Genomic DNA, 14,985 nt, shown 5'->3' with positions numbered 1-14,985 from the left:
TAACATGTAAGTTCAGTGTAAATGATCACAAACTGTTTCCATTTAAACTTAAATAGGGAAATCGGTGTCACTGCACTGTACTTAAGTTAGTTCACAATTAATTATTACATCACTATCAAACAAGTATTCAGAAACATGCAAGATGGCCTACATAGGGTTAATTCTCTGTAATGACTGACCATATAAAAGTAAATTGGTATTGTCTCTTGGGTCTTGAGAATCTGAAATGGATTTACATGGGTTCATGTTCATGCCTATGGGACCTGAGGAGTGTTATGATAGTCACAGATTTACTTCCGTTGTATATGAACTGACGAGGCCGAAGATCTTAAGATATATGTTTGCAAACAACTGAAATCACTTTAGACCTATTGTTGTTTCAGTCTGTCACCTGGTTTAGTCTTTTGGTTGGCGGTTGGGGTAAAAACGTGCATCTTGGCCCTCCATGGCACATGATTGCCTGTCTCTGCTTTAAATATTAATGCGCTCACCACTCATACTGGTACGTACGTGTCGCCTAGCAACCACGTTGTTGAGCCACTATTCAAGGACGGTAGTGCAAGGCGTAAAAATATATTATAATGGTTTAATTTATACAATTCATATTTTAATTAATAAGAAATTAAAATATTTCTTAAACATTTGCTTTCTTTTTTTTATTATTAAAATGGTGAGTCCTTCGAGCCCAGCCTCTCAGCTGCTCTAAAATCACTGTAAACCACCCACACTCGTGATTTAGTGCTTAATTTTGTAGCAGGAGGTGTGCTGTTTTTAAATACTTGGCACATAACGTTAGACATTATTTTTGCATTGCTGTAAAGCTTACCCTTTACAGCCTATTCTAACATTTTCTCAGTCCGGCCCATTCCGCATTCAAATTCTGTGAATGTCTAGATACTAAAGAAGAAAAATGCTTTGGTCCCCGTTACTGATGTGGTAAATTATTGTAGTAGGGACAGCTGAGGTGAGCTTTGGATACAGCAGGCTACTTGAATGCAGTAGTTATACCATGCCCGGATACGTAGGCAGTGACTTCATACTCATTTTTTCAGTGCACGTCCAGTGCCCATCGCTTCTGTAAAAAGAATGGATATATCGTTAAGAAAACGAATATCTTCTGACTATTTGCGATGTTTACGCGGTGAAGATTATGTGGACGTGAAAGGTAACGTCGTCTCTTTCAGTATTTTCCTATAGCCTGCTCATTTTTGCGTAACATACTGCAAAAAAATCGTGAGAAAATCGTGTTTTTTCAAGCCGCGGTGCGCTCAATCACTGTCACACTGCTAGCTTAAAATATGAAGATGGGCTATATCAAATAAGAAGATGACAGATACACGACCATTAACAGACGGTAGGTTATATTTTCTCAATGTGTGTCGGTCGGAGTGCACCAATTTGTATGGTTAATAAGCCATTTAACGATGCATATGGGCTGAAACCCACATTAGAAAATTCAAACACTGATGTCCATACACATGAATTTCCCTGGATTTCAGCAAGCAGACGCTATGTGTGTGTGCATGTTCGGGGGTGGAGGAAAGGTAGGCTGCAACTGGACAAATATTAAAATTTAGTATGTTTTATTTAACCTGGATGAGCACTGTGCACTGCCGTCTTTTTCCTTTTTTTTTTTTTTTTTTAACATTTATAAATATTAATTGTAATCTACTGCACGATAGAATAGCTAATATATGACTTTGTATCCTTCCTAGCACTCTACCAAGGAGGCAGCAATGGCGGAGGCGGCAGATATTGTCATCCTCCTGCAGCCCTTCCATACAGAGGAATGATGTTAAAACCAATGAGCTTGTGATCCTCATAAATTGTTACTGATACAATGAACACCACTGGTACACCATCAGACCTGGTGGATGTGCCAAGACAGCAGAACTTCAGCGGCACCCTGGGGGCACACACCCCCTCAGGCTGGGCCGTGATCCACACTGCCACCTTGACCTCTTGCTCTCTCCTCCTCATCTTCATCTTCTGTCTGGGCTCTTACGGCAACCTGGTGGTGTTCCTGTCCTTTTTCGACCCCGCGTTTCGCAAGTTCCGCACCAACTTCGACTTCATGATCCTCAACCTATCCTTCTGTGATTTGTTCATCTGCTGTGTGACTGCCCCCATGTTTGCGCTGGTGCTCTTCCTAGACGCCGGGGGAGGAGACGGAGTGTCAAAGAGTTTCTGCTTTGCCTTCCACTTGACCAGCTCTGGCTTCATCATCATGTCCCTGGAGACGGTGGCTGTCATCGCCTTGCACAGACTGCGCATGGTCCTGGGGCAGCAGCCCAACCGTACTGCCTCCTTCCCCTGCACGCTGGCCCTCACTGCCCTGCTGTGGACGTCCAGCTTCACCATGGCTGCCCTCCTCACCATGCGAGCTTATCCACGTAAAGACGGACCCTGCTTGCCCCACTTTGGCCTAGCAGGCGGGCAGGCCAGGGTCGTACTGTACGTCTACCTGGCGGACTTTGCCTTTTGTGTGGCTGTGGTGTCAGTGTCCTACCTGATGATTGCTCAGACACTGAGGAAGAACGCACAGGTGAGGAAATGTCCCGTCATCACTGTAGATGCCTCACGCCCCCCGCCCCCTCCCCCTCTCATTGCAGCAGGCTTCGAGGGCATGCAGTGTGCAGTTCAGGCCCCCTCTCTCTACCGCAACCAGACTTACAACAAACTGCAGCACGTTCAGACACACTCCTACGCCAACAGGAGCAGCCAGCCTCTGGTGCCAGGAGCTGCCCAAGGAGCCACCTGCTGTCAGCTGGTCTCTACAGTCAATCTGGCCACAGCCAAGGACTCTAAGGCAGTGGTCACCTGTATAGTGATCGTGTTCTCTGTGCTGCTTTGCTGCTTGCCTATGGGAGTTTCACTGGCACAGGATGTCTTGTCACCAGAGAGCAGCTTTGCACATTACCAGTTTGAACTGTGCGGCTTCGTGCTCATTTTTCTCAAGTCGGGCATCAATCCGTTTGTGTACTCACGCAACAGCGCAGGCCTCCGCCGCCGTGTGCTGTGCTGCCTCCAGTGGGTGGCACTGGGGTTTCTCTGTTGCAAGCAAAAGACTCGCCTGCATGCTATGGGGAAGGGCAGCCTGGAAGTGAATCGCAATAAATCCTCCCATCATGAGACCAACTCAGCCTACGTACTGTCGCCCAAGCCCCAAAGGAGGCTGGTAGACCAGGCTTGTGGGCCCAGTCACTCCAGGGATTGTGCTGGCAGCCCAAGGGCCACAGGTGGACGCAAACCTCGCCCCCCCAGCACCTCCACACCCATCAACACCCGCATTGAGCCCTACTACAGTATATATAACAGCAGTCCCTCTGCAGGGCCCAGCTCCCCCAACAGCCTGCAGCCTGTCAGCTCTCAGACATTTGGCTTTGCTAAGTCCTATGTAGCCATGCACTACCACACTCACCAAGATGCACTGCAAGACTTTGAAAGCACCTCTGTGCACCAGATTCCCATACCCTCAGTCTAGTCAATGAGCTGCAAAACAGAAAAAGATTTGGATGACCTTGTCGTGGCTTTAAATCTCACGTGATTCACAAGAGTAACACAATAACAGCCCATTTTCTGTATTTGGATTCAGTATTAAACTTTTGTTATTTTCTGCAGTGGAAATACATGTAAAGTTCACTTGAGTGGAAAAAGTAAATTAAGAAGCTCTACTCTAGGCTTCGCCATGGAAAATAAGTAAGGACAGTCTTGTTCAGAAGCAAGAGATTTGTAATGGAAATGTCTGTCCCAAAGTGTTATTTAGTGTTAATGAACTGACTATTTTTACAGACATTTTCATATTATACACCAGTGGTACTCAACCATATGCCATCCTGACCCAAGAGTCTGCAGGTTTTCAATCCAACCAAATTATTGTAAACTACTGTAGTAGTTGGAGTGAAAACCTGCACAGGCCAACACATGGCTCTCGATGGCACATGGTGGCACTTTAAATTGTCTTTCTCTTCATAAGAAAATTGTATTTGTGAACCTCATACATTTTCTAACTCAATAAATGTTTGGCAAGTGCAGTGGATCTGAGCTTTACCTGTTTTGTTGACATCCTGCCAGCAGTGTCAGTGGCTAACCATGTAATAGAAATGTTGCGTGCTTCACAGTATTCTAGGCCTCATGTCCACTGGGGTTGTACAACTGTCATGAAACTGTCAGGAACATGAAAACACTGCCCTTACAACCCCTTACTTAGGAAAATACTTTCATCCCAACATCAGACCCCTCTTATGTAATGGAGAGATAGTGCTAAGATATTCTATTTGTGTGGGATTTTTATGTCCTGCCACCATGGCACATGGTATGCGGCACATTACGGTTAAATTTCCTTAACGTATTCAATTAAAAGCTTTTAAACTGCAAATCTGCCTTAGAGAGCCTTTGAGAATATATGCATATTTACATTTTAAATAAGTGTTGACCTGAAATTTCAGCACATTTTAGTGTTCCACATATTTAAGTTTTCCAAACAACCGCTATTCATAATTAGCTCAGATAAACATTTTTTTACTCTGTATATTAAAGGAATAGTTCACCCAAAAATGAAAATTCTGTCATCATCTACTCCCCCTCATGCCAAATGAAACACAGGTGAAATTTGTTAATCCATATAACACACAGGGAGGTTGCCAGCACAACTTCGTAGCAGCCTTCTCCAAGACAACTGAAGTCAGTGGGGACCTGTTCTTTGAAGCTGCTCAGCTGTAGTTAAGATTTGCACTAAATGATGGTGTAAATATACTGTAGGTGTTTTTGGAACTCTGAAGAACTGGTCCCCACTGACTTCAGTTGTTTTGGAGAAGGCTGCTATGGAGTTGTGCTGGCAACATCTCTGTGTGTTATATGGACCAACTTCACCTGTGTTTCAACTGGTATGAGGATGAGTAGATGATGACAGAATTTTCATTTCAACTATTCCTTTAAAGTTACAGCTCATTTTTGGAATTAAAAATGGCTGAGATTAAGAACTGATAGTTTCTTAACAACTGCAGTTGCTACTGTTCTACAGTTCAGTGTAAATGTGGCCATAAATTAATTACCATGTCACTTTGTACTTATAATCAGTTTTGTTTTGGGTAAATGAACAAAAATCTGAACTTCTTTAGAAGTAGAGAAGTAACAGACACACACAGCAACAGCACCCTCTGGTGGCTCTCAATTGATGCTGCTGCTATTCCAAACCAAGATGTTCTTGCTGTCCCAAGTGACAAAAAGTCTGCATAAAAAAAACGTCCTTCCAGCAGAGGATGGCCGAATACATTCTCTCCAACAAGGAAATAACATGATTATTTCACATGTACCAGGAAATGATCCAGCATGAGACGACTGGACAATTGATAAGAGAAAAACACAATTTAAAATAAATTTTAAAAAATTCTATCATAAATATAAACCTTCAAAAATTCAGTTGATGACAACTTCTGCAGTAATACATATTGAGTAAAACGCCCCTTTCAGGAGACAGCTATTGGCATAATGTTAATATCAAATGTCTCATTCGAAAATGTATTTTTTGGCCATGTGGTAATATAGTTTAACACTATGAATTGGGTTTCATGTTTTAGTTTTATTCTTTGCAGCCAATTTATTCCGTTTTGTCCATGGTACAACAGTGATCAGAGTCCCAGTGTGCATCCTTATAAAACCACAGAATACCTCTTATAGGAACCCACAGACATACATCCTACATCCATTTATGAAATTTTAATCTAACACACGCCTTTTGCTATTTCACAGCACAAGCTAGTTCATAAGTTACACTCACTCATCCTGTAAAATAACGCAACAGTACACACTCTCACTTCTGCAGAACACATTTTCAAACTCACTTTGTCGCATATCTACAAGTGCAAAGTGCCAGTCAAGCAGCTGATCATTTCAGATTACTCACACACCGACAGACTTAAAATTACAATAAAAACCACCATGAACATTGTTGATTCCCCTGATGATAATGAATCCCCTGATTCATTGTTCATTTGCTTGCCATTAATTACACATAAGGTGAAGCGTAGATATGAAGTACAGGCAGTAAGTCCACTGCCTTATGAAGTGAGGTGTCTGCCTCATTTCTTTTTGTTTTCTGACAGTCTGAATGAGTCTGTCTGCTGGAGTGCAGCATGGCCCATCGCACAGATGGGCTGTGCTCCTGGGTTACATTGAGGCCGGCCTCAGGACCAACCTTTACCTCCCTCAACCTCCATTCTGGGCTTCAGCGCAGTGTCGTGGGCATCTTTCTTCCTCCATTCAGTCTTCTGTTTCTACATCGATGTCCTCTCTCTTCAAGTACACTCCTCTACATCTGTCCTCTCCAGTTCCTTCTTGCCCTCTTGCTGTCATGTGATCTTTGTCCGTTTAGTTGGAGATTGACAGAAGTCCATGCTCATCAGCAGTGTCGAGAATCCTGCATATGACTGGAGACTCAACCTGATCAATAAAAAAAATAAAAAATAAGTTTGTGTCAATGGTCTAGGTCGCCCTCTGCACAGTATGAAAAACAACTTTCACAGACTTGAAAATTTGCTGAGCTAGATAATCCATCATAGTAAACTTGAAGCCTTGATTTGGTTTGGTCAATGGGCCTCATGCAAGAACCACTCGTACGAACAGATTCGTAAGAGAACTTGCCGCATTCACCAATTTTCTCGTATTTACAATTTTCTCTTAGGTACGAACAAAATGTACGAGTGGTCCAGACCTGTCGTACGAGTCACGTACAATCAACCTGCTGTTCTCCAAAGCAAAAAAAAACCTTTGTTGTTGACTAATGGATTGTATCTCTGTCATTTTGAAGAAATGTTGAGTTTGAATATATAAATGACACTGTAATGTAATGTATAATCATGTTGAGATTAACCACTACAGTGGTTACAGCAACAGGAAAAATAGCAAGGGAGCACTGTTGGCTTTTTCAAAAGAAGGTAGTGCGTAATTTGTTTTACCAGAGCCGCATAAAATCTCATAAGTATCCATGTGAGTTACATAGTAGCCTATAAGTGCACTCAATACAAAGACAAAACATAAAACACTAATAATTGCCAGGTTATTTGACAAACATTCAGATGAGACAAAGGCAAGGTTAGATTGTATTGGGGGAAATACATTATAGAGGGAGATAAATCTGATTTCTAGGCTATTTTACTCCAGTTGATAACGTGAATGTGGGTGCAAGTGAATCTAAACTTTAAAGAGAAATGGCTTTAGGTCTTACCAGGTTGAGGTGCAAGTCGCTGTCTAGGGCGACATCGCTGGACACCTGACACTGCCATATCACCAATTATGGCAGGTATAGGCCTATTCTTTCATCTGTCTGTGTAACAGAGAATTCCTCCTGGCGCCTCCTGTTACAGTCATGGATCACCTTGCTTTTTGCATCTAATTTAATTTCAAGCCATTTCTTTTTTCTTTTTTTTTCTGTGACGGTGCCCTAACGACAAATCACCATAGTCCTATAATATTCCTATTATACTCCGATATGGACTTAGAGTGTCTGTGGTACTCAATAGTGAGTTTATAGTGACCTTATCATAGTATTTTTGTCTTCTGTAGTATCACTGTAATATTCCTATAGGGAATTATAGCTTTGTTGGGATATAATATGTATAGGAATACTATAGTTGTTTATCGCAAGGGAACGCATAGAGTTACTTTTCCCCATTCCTTGGCTTTAGCAGGGCCTTTGATTCCACTATTGATATATATTAAATATTATATGCTTTGGTTGACTTATTTCTAATAGTAGGACTTCAATCTCAGAGCTGGTAGACTTCTTCTTAGTCTTCTGTGTCATTTTTATGAATGAAGCTTCCCGACATATGACGCCTAACCTTATATGGCATTATTGGGGCATCAATTATGCAAATTCACAATTCTCATGAACACGCGTTCATTTAGAACAGGTGCCATTCATCATGTTTACGCAGGTCATTTACGTCAGTTTACTTAAGATACAAGCATTTGGTGAATCTGACGTGGCACACTCGTACGAGTCACCTCACGAAAAAAGTAAGAGAAATTTAAGATAAGAATATGAAAATGTTCTTGCATGAGGCCCAATATTTCTCTGTTTAATCGTCATTTCATTGTGCCTGAGTTGAGTGTTTTCATATCAGTGCACGCATTACGCTCTGCTGTGCTTACTGTCAGTCACCTGACACCCACAGGAAGAAATGGAAGCCGCCACCAGGAAATAATCCCTCAAAACATGTCACCTTACAAACTCTGTCACATCCATGTCTTCTTATTTGGAGTGTCTTTGTTCGCCGGGACAGCAGTATTTTAAAAATGACAAAAAAATCTAAATGTTAAACTAGAAATAACTGCCTCGTGGTTGTATGCCTCCGCCAATAAACTTTGTTTTATCATTGCAAGGACAAGTCTTTATTTATTGAACATATATAATTAATGTGATTATTAGGTCAACTTAAAGGATTTTGGTGTCTGCAAAACTAAGTGACAGCACTTCCACTGTTTTTGTTGAATGACCCACGATCGTTTTCTCAGCTACAGTGGTAAGCAAAACATTATGATGTCACAGTGAAGTTGACCTTTGAACTTTTGGATATAAAATGTCATCACTTCATCATTTTATCCTATTAGACATTTGAGTGAAATTTTGTCATAATTAGCGTACGAATTCTTGAGTTATGGCCAAAAACGTCTTTTGTGAGGTCACAGTGACCTTGACCTTTGACCACCAAATTCTAATCAGTTCATCCTTGAGTCCAATTGGACGTTTGTGCCAAATTTGAAGAAATTCCCTCAAGGCGTTCCTGAGATATCGCGTTCACAAGAATGGGACGGACGTACGGACGGCATAAAAAAATCTAATTACACATGCAAAATGATTGGGGAAATGTAGCTTAGACAAAGACAGAAGTAAATGGGCTATAACTCTAATTGACATCTGTATTCTATTTTAATTCAGCTCTCAAAACTCAGGGTCAGCAGCACTGAAGTTTGTGATTGTATGTGAGGTTCAGCATGACCCTCATACGCTACCACGACGTGTGCGGGTCACTTCCTGACCCATTTGTCAGAGGTCACTAGTTAACTTACCCCAAGGATGTACTGACAGGTCTGAGGCTCCAGCATATAGACAGTGACAGCATGGGGAGACTCAGACTCCTTGCATCTGACAGAGAGAAGAGGAATGAGATGAGTGAATAAATTGGGGAACGTCAGACTATTTTCTTACTCATGCGTCAGCCCAGGAATGTGTCACTGGACCGGCGCTATCCTTCGTCTCCAGGAGAATTCACGGAGGAGACTCACTTGAGCTTGACGATGACCTGTCTGGGCTTCCCTGTCAGATCACACACATCCCCGTGGCCATAAAAGTGGGAAACCAACCTGCGGTGGAAAACAGAAATAATTAGGAATAATAGAAATGAAATAATAGAAATGGTAATATCAGCTTTATCTGTGTACCCATGTTATGTTAATACAAGATGAACGGCATACTTGACTTTCTGCACACCGTCATCTTTGAGCTGGTAGGAGCGAGCAACGTTCTTCTTGGCCCAATCAAGATGCTCCTCAGCACTCCAGCTCCCCACCACCACAATGTTCTTGCCTTGCTCTTTATCCTGGGAGGGAAAGGAACATTTTCACCAGTGGTAAATGTCAATCCAGTACTTTTAACAGGGTTCCCACACTCACTTGGACATCAAATTCAAGGAGTTTTTAGTGACTTTCAAGGTCTGTTTTGGTGAAATTCAAGGACTCAAAATCAGCATGTTTTGTAGTAAGACATGACGTTGGTCAGAATTAGACATCATAAAGGCCTCATGGTGAAATCCTTCATTTTAAACCTGCAGATCTCATCACAGGGTTTTCCTCAGTATTGGAAGTGTTGATGCAGAGAGCTGAGGCATACTGAGGAATTTGGTTGCTATGTTTAAAAAAAAATAGTCAAGGCCATCCATTCAATTTCAAACTTTCAAGGATTTTCAAGGCCCCTGGGAATCCTGATTTAATATTACATAATCCACTTAGAATACCACTAACATGCAATTTGAAACCCTCAAGTTTTTTAAGTGTGTGAGTTTTTCAATTAACAGCTTCAAGCAATTGTATAAGTAGATTTGAGAATACTCCACATTACCACACTACCAAGACAGGACTTACCTCATGGTACTGATGCACATGCTTTCCATAACAGAATTCATATTTCCACCAGCCCACCCCCTGAAACACACACATTAAGATAATTAGATTCGAGTGTACAGTTCAGTAAACACGACTAAGGTGCTGTGAAGGAGCAGGCCTCACCCCATGCAGACAGTACGAGCCGCTGAGGAACTCCTTGATCAGCTGGTCGTCCGTCAGACGGGAGATGTGCGTGGTGCCGACGGTGACCTGAGTTTGCCCGCCCACAGTCATGGGCTTGTGAGTGGAGGTGAAGGCCTCCTCTCTCACCGGTGACACTTCCTCCTGTAACATGTCAAAAGGTACAAATGAGCCGGGTGTCGTCTTAACACGGCAGCAGCACCCGCTTTCCCCTCTCCCTGTAGTTTTTTTCTGCAGGACGGTCGCTCTCACCTCCCTGGGCTCGGGGGCGGCGCTGAAAGGTGGTTTGAGTTGTTCCTCTTGCTCTCGGTCCAGCTGGGCGAGCCGCTGAGGCCGCAGAGGGGAGCCTGACAGAGCCTGGCAGAATATGGCGTTCACCGGGGAAGACTTGAACCTGGAACGACGTTGTCAGACAGGTAGACCCAGTCACTTTCAACAGTGTTTGGATACAGTAAGATTTTAAGCAAGAATCTCATCTGCTGGAACATTTCACTAGCACCGTGACAGAAATAGAGAACCCTGATGAAGGCTCCTATAGCCGAAACACGTTGGTTTAAATAAAGGACTCCATATTCTATATTATTGTTACCTACGGTAAATTAACAGTTGTCCAAGTAAATTTTTGTTTTAATTTTGGGTGCTGTGATGTACAAAGTTGCCGTTCAAACCTGGAATTTCTCTTTGATGTAATTATGTTTTTTTTTTAAAAAGTATTTAATGCTGTTGAGCACTGAAAGCGTGTTAGTGAACTACCACAACCATAATTCATTGTGCCTCTGACACAGCTTGTGAGCTGCACCATCTGTGCCAACACAAACTAAATAGAGTGAAGTTTGAAAGTTAGACTACACCAATCAGATGGCAGTATAATAGTCAGCTAATGTAGCAATAGCAAGTTAGCTAATACCACATTAGCTTATACATGTGAGAGACTTGTGTGCCTGAAATCAGCTGAAGTAAACTGACAACCTGTGGGAAACACTGACATACCAACATACTGCTACTGAGACTAACATTAGAAGAGGCCTGTCCCACTATACACAATATCTAACTCTAGATTTTTGCCAGATATACCTGTATTTTGGGTGCGCACAGAGCAGCGGAGTCAGCACCACCACCTCATATTCACAGGTGGTGACCTCAGCGATGGACAGGATCTCATGCTTGGCCTCTGGGTGGCAGACGTACAGCACAGAGGTGGAGCGAGGCTGGTTGTGTTTCAGCACACAAGGAGTCCCATTCCCCATCTCCAGCGCGAAGTAGGGAGTCAGTTGACCTTCTATATTCTTAGTGGGCACCTAGACACAGATGAAAATAGAGAAAAAAAACAGCAAGCTGGGTAAACAACTAAACTGACAAATTTGGTTGACCACAGGTGCTTCATCATTACACCTACCTCTTTCTCAGGTTCTGATGTTGCATTATCTGCCTCCTCCACTTTTTCTGCAAAGAAAGAATTCACTGCTTTAGCATAATAAGACAAAAAATTATACATTCAATAAAACATGAATGAAGCAACAGGTAATTATGTAACTATAAACCAAATATGCAATGCAATAAAGTTCAAACTCACTCACCTGTCCCTGTAGTTTGGCTTTTCTGTGCCATGTTTCCCAAGAAGTACTCCTGAACACTGATTTTCTGTGGAAATATGAATTAAATTATTGCTTTCAGCAGATACTATAATAAATGGTGGGAAGAAACACTAATGCTGTGAAAATCATTTGATCCACTCACACTGACCTGCCCAGTCTCCTTTTCTTCATGGTACTGTCTTATATGCTTCCCATGGCATACTTCATATGTCCAGTACGACTCAATCTGCAATGTTCACCACCCAGGAGAATTATGTTTCAAGGGGACTACAGTACAGAGTTTCAGACGCGTCTTCAATTCACCAATCAGAAAAATAATGTTGAGATGTTCTTGGATACGCTCTACTAACTTAGCATGGCCGACATCTGAACATACTTTCAGTCCAAATTTAAGTTAGTAGGGAAATTAGATAGAAACAGAAGTGAAACCTGAGGACTCACCCTGTAGGAGCAGCTGCTCTGTTTGAAGAGCGGCTCCAGCAGGGCTCCTGGATCAGGTCCGTCGTATAGCTTGTCCTCATCCTGACACACAAGAGGGACACAAGGTAGGCACTCAACACAAGAGCAATGAACAACAAAAATGATAACACATTAGCTCAGTCGTCCACTAATATTTGAAGCCCAAATCCACTGACCTCAACAATCTCTACACTCTTTCTAAAAACTGCTCATCTCAAATATTGAGACGACTAGTCACTAGAATGGCTGGGCGATATTGTTCAAATCAATATCACGACAATCATAAGGATGTTCTTCTATATCAGTATCACAATATGGCTCACGTATGCAAAATGAAATTATGTTTAGACATAAAGCAAGTGAATCCAGACAGAAAGATACACTCATGACTGTTTCAATTGGTGGTAGGTGCTAATCCTACTTGAATGCTGAATCTTTTAAGGCATCTAAAATTATTTAGTAAAGGATGTCACTGGAGGCTTTCAGCCTGGGCCTCCCACCTCTCACCTCATCTCCAGCTGACAAGGAAGGCAAGAGGCATTTGTATTTCTCCTTCTCTGTTGTTGTCATGATGACGAAGTCATCTTCGTTGTAAAATGCACCAGACATTGGCTGAAATACACAAAGTTGAAAATGAACGTTAGTTGCAGGAGAAAACATGAATTCCGAATAAGATGTAAGCTAACTAAGCTACAACATAGCTGCATAGGAAACCAGTCTCATTTTCTTCAGCTCTTACAGTAAATACGTATGTTAATCATACAAGAGTGCAACTAAAAGACAGGGTATACCAGCGTGAATTCCGCGCCTGGCCAGGTGATTTTGAAAGGGATTTCATCCGTAAAGGACGGATACCCCCCTCTGTTTGCCGAGACTCCGCTGCAAACCTCCAGCAGACCACCGAGAAACACCAACAGCAGCCCATCCATCATCGCCCGTCCGGCTGTTGAGCTCCTACACCGCTGAATTTAACGTTAGTCTCCTCATGTAACGGCCCGCTAACCTGCGATTTGACGAATCTCTGTGGCTGTGGTTAATCCGGAGTCCGACTGATCGTGGTTTGACAGATGTAAGGAGTGACTGAGAGCGTCGCGGATGTCAACAGACAGAAGTAGTACCGGAAGAGAATTATTTGCTTGCCACGTCGTTTTCCGTCTGCACGCCGAGCTGTGACGACAGCAGCGCCCTCTGCCGACTGCACGAGACGATTACATGTTAATGACAGATTCACTTTCTTTCTGTTAAATTAGCGAAATAGTTTAATACATTTTATGGATGACGAGAAAAGCCTTTTTTAACAGTCGTCGCCTCAGTGGGGAAATGGTTTGGCTTTTGAAAGTTTGGGAGCATAAACTTAACTTAACTTTTAACATTGCTGGTCAATGCGGTTAGAAATAGGCTAACGTGTGAAATGGCAGACGTAGCAAATTCCAAACGGCCTCGTTTTTCGTAACATAGAAGGACTTAATTATGTTTTATTTTATTTTTTAAACATGGTTTTAAAAAAATATGCAGGAAATGTCTGCATCTTGAAAGCCATGATATGCCATGTGATGAGATGATGGGGCCTTGATAATACATTTGAGTTCAGGTAATTTTCAGTCAGTCCCCCTGAGACAGAAGTACCTTGCCCCCACGTTTACTTCATATGTCCCTCTTAAGTTATTAAGCTGTTGATAAACCTTGGAGATTGATATAGTGCAGTCAGTGTCAGTTCCAGTCCAGGTGTTTCCTCCTCCTTATCATCACTGTATCTGGTCTGAATCTTCTGTTGCATACAAATGTTTAGTTTTTCTTAATGAGCCTATTGATCAGCAGCCTAAGGTGTTGTGTTAATAGTATCCAGCATATAGATTTAGGAATGGGGTCATTGTCGATCAAGATTATAGGCTTTCCGGGGTCTAGAAAACATGGAGAATCGCAGAAGAAGCCCCATTTTTGGTACCACGGTACACTGCAGTCTTTAGTCTTCCAGTCTAAAAGTTAGCAAAGCAACTTCAAATAGGCCTATATCATTGAACAAGTTTCCCCTGGGTTGGGGAATAATATAATGTAAATTTATACACTCTGTATTCAATATGTGAATTAGTGAGACTTCAGCATGGCTCTAAATGGCTAGCAGAATCTAGAGTCTAGCAATGCAAAGTTTTCAATGCAGTCCAGTATGATTTAGACATTAGTAACATGTTTATTCCAGAGGGAGAGAAAGAGAGAGACAGAGAGTGAGAGAGAGAGACAGGGAGAGAGAGAGAGAGGTGTGCTCATTGAAATTCAGCAGCCCACACAGTAAGGTTCCCCAGCCAGACGCATGTGTTGCTCTGCTCTGATGGTCTGCTCTCACTGTGGGGAGATGGCCACATAAACAGTATCCTCTCCACACAGGAATCTGACTGCTGCAGTTTTTACTGTAAATTGGAAAGTGTCATAAAGCGAGCACCGAGCAGGCGAGGGAAAGTGAAAACTCATTTAAAATGGCGTTCCTCAAGTTGAACTGGATAAATCCTAACTGTTGAGGTATTTTTTTGTCCTGGTGCAGTGGTCTGGCATGACGCTGGCAGATGTGGACAGACCTATTTATGTCTTTAGTTGTGCATTAATCCGTCTATACACAAGGCCGTGAGAGTTA

At 42.3% G+C, this 14,985-nt stretch overlaps 2 protein-coding genes across 3 annotated transcripts; one reads left to right on the top strand and one right to left on the bottom strand.

Moving 5' to 3' along the window:
* Positions 1 to 1,840: 1,840 nt before the first annotated feature.
* On the top strand, positions 1,841 to 3,484 carry gpr75 (G protein-coupled receptor 75). Its single transcript, XM_071531557.1, has one exon. The coding sequence runs from the start codon at positions 1,841 to 1,843 to the stop codon at positions 3,482 to 3,484; it is 1,644 nt and encodes a 547-aa protein (XP_071387658.1).
* Positions 3,485 to 5,568: 2,084 nt separating this feature from the next.
* erlec1 (endoplasmic reticulum lectin 1) lies at positions 5,569 to 13,465 on the bottom strand. 2 transcript variants are annotated; one of them, XM_071531564.1, is made up of 14 exons: positions 13,151 to 13,465; positions 12,867 to 12,971; positions 12,342 to 12,422; positions 12,043 to 12,126; positions 11,883 to 11,946; positions 11,702 to 11,748; positions 11,380 to 11,603; positions 10,558 to 10,699; positions 10,288 to 10,449; positions 10,144 to 10,203; positions 9,478 to 9,602; positions 9,289 to 9,366; positions 9,073 to 9,148; positions 5,569 to 6,441 (listed from the first exon to the last, which is right to left on the bottom strand). In XM_071531564.1, the coding sequence occupies exons 1-14, from the start codon at positions 13,289 to 13,291 to the stop codon at positions 6,370 to 6,372; spliced, it is 1,461 nt and encodes a 486-aa protein (XP_071387665.1). In that variant the 5' UTR covers positions 13,292 to 13,465; the 3' UTR covers positions 5,569 to 6,369. The 2 variants fall into 2 exon arrangements, with proteins under 2 accessions (XP_071387665.1, XP_071387666.1); XM_071531565.1 differs by having other exon boundaries at positions 12,049 to 12,126.
* Positions 13,466 to 14,985: the final 1,520 nt, after the last annotated feature.

The sequence above is a fragment of the Centroberyx affinis genome, unplaced genomic scaffold (genome assembly GCF_046629955.1).
Source record: "Centroberyx affinis isolate AG114_WGS23_722 - 3 ecotype Tasmania unplaced genomic scaffold, CSIRO-AGI_Caff_v1 ptg002097l_1, whole genome shotgun sequence".
NCBI lineage: Eukaryota > Metazoa > Chordata > Actinopteri > Beryciformes > Berycidae > Centroberyx > Centroberyx affinis.
The sequence above is the reverse complement of the archived record's forward strand: the minus strand, read 5'-3'. Positions and strand labels throughout refer to the sequence as shown.

Coding starts and splice junctions, on each gene's coding strand:
- gpr75 (XM_071531557.1), top strand. CDS start 1,841: ATGAACACCACTGGTACACCATCAGACCTGGTGGATGTGCCAAGACAG.
- erlec1 (XM_071531564.1), bottom strand. CDS start 13,291: ATGATGGATGGGCTGCTGTTGGTGTTTCTCGGTGGTCTGCTGGAGGTT. Junction 11,947..12,042: donor AGGAGACTGGGCAGGTCAGT/GTGAGTGGATCA, acceptor ATATTTCCACAG/AAAATCAGTGTTCAGGAGTA. Junction 9,603..10,143: donor ATGTGCATCAGTACCATGAG/GTAAGTCCTGTC, acceptor TTTCCCTCCCAG/GATAAAGAGCAAGGCAAGAA.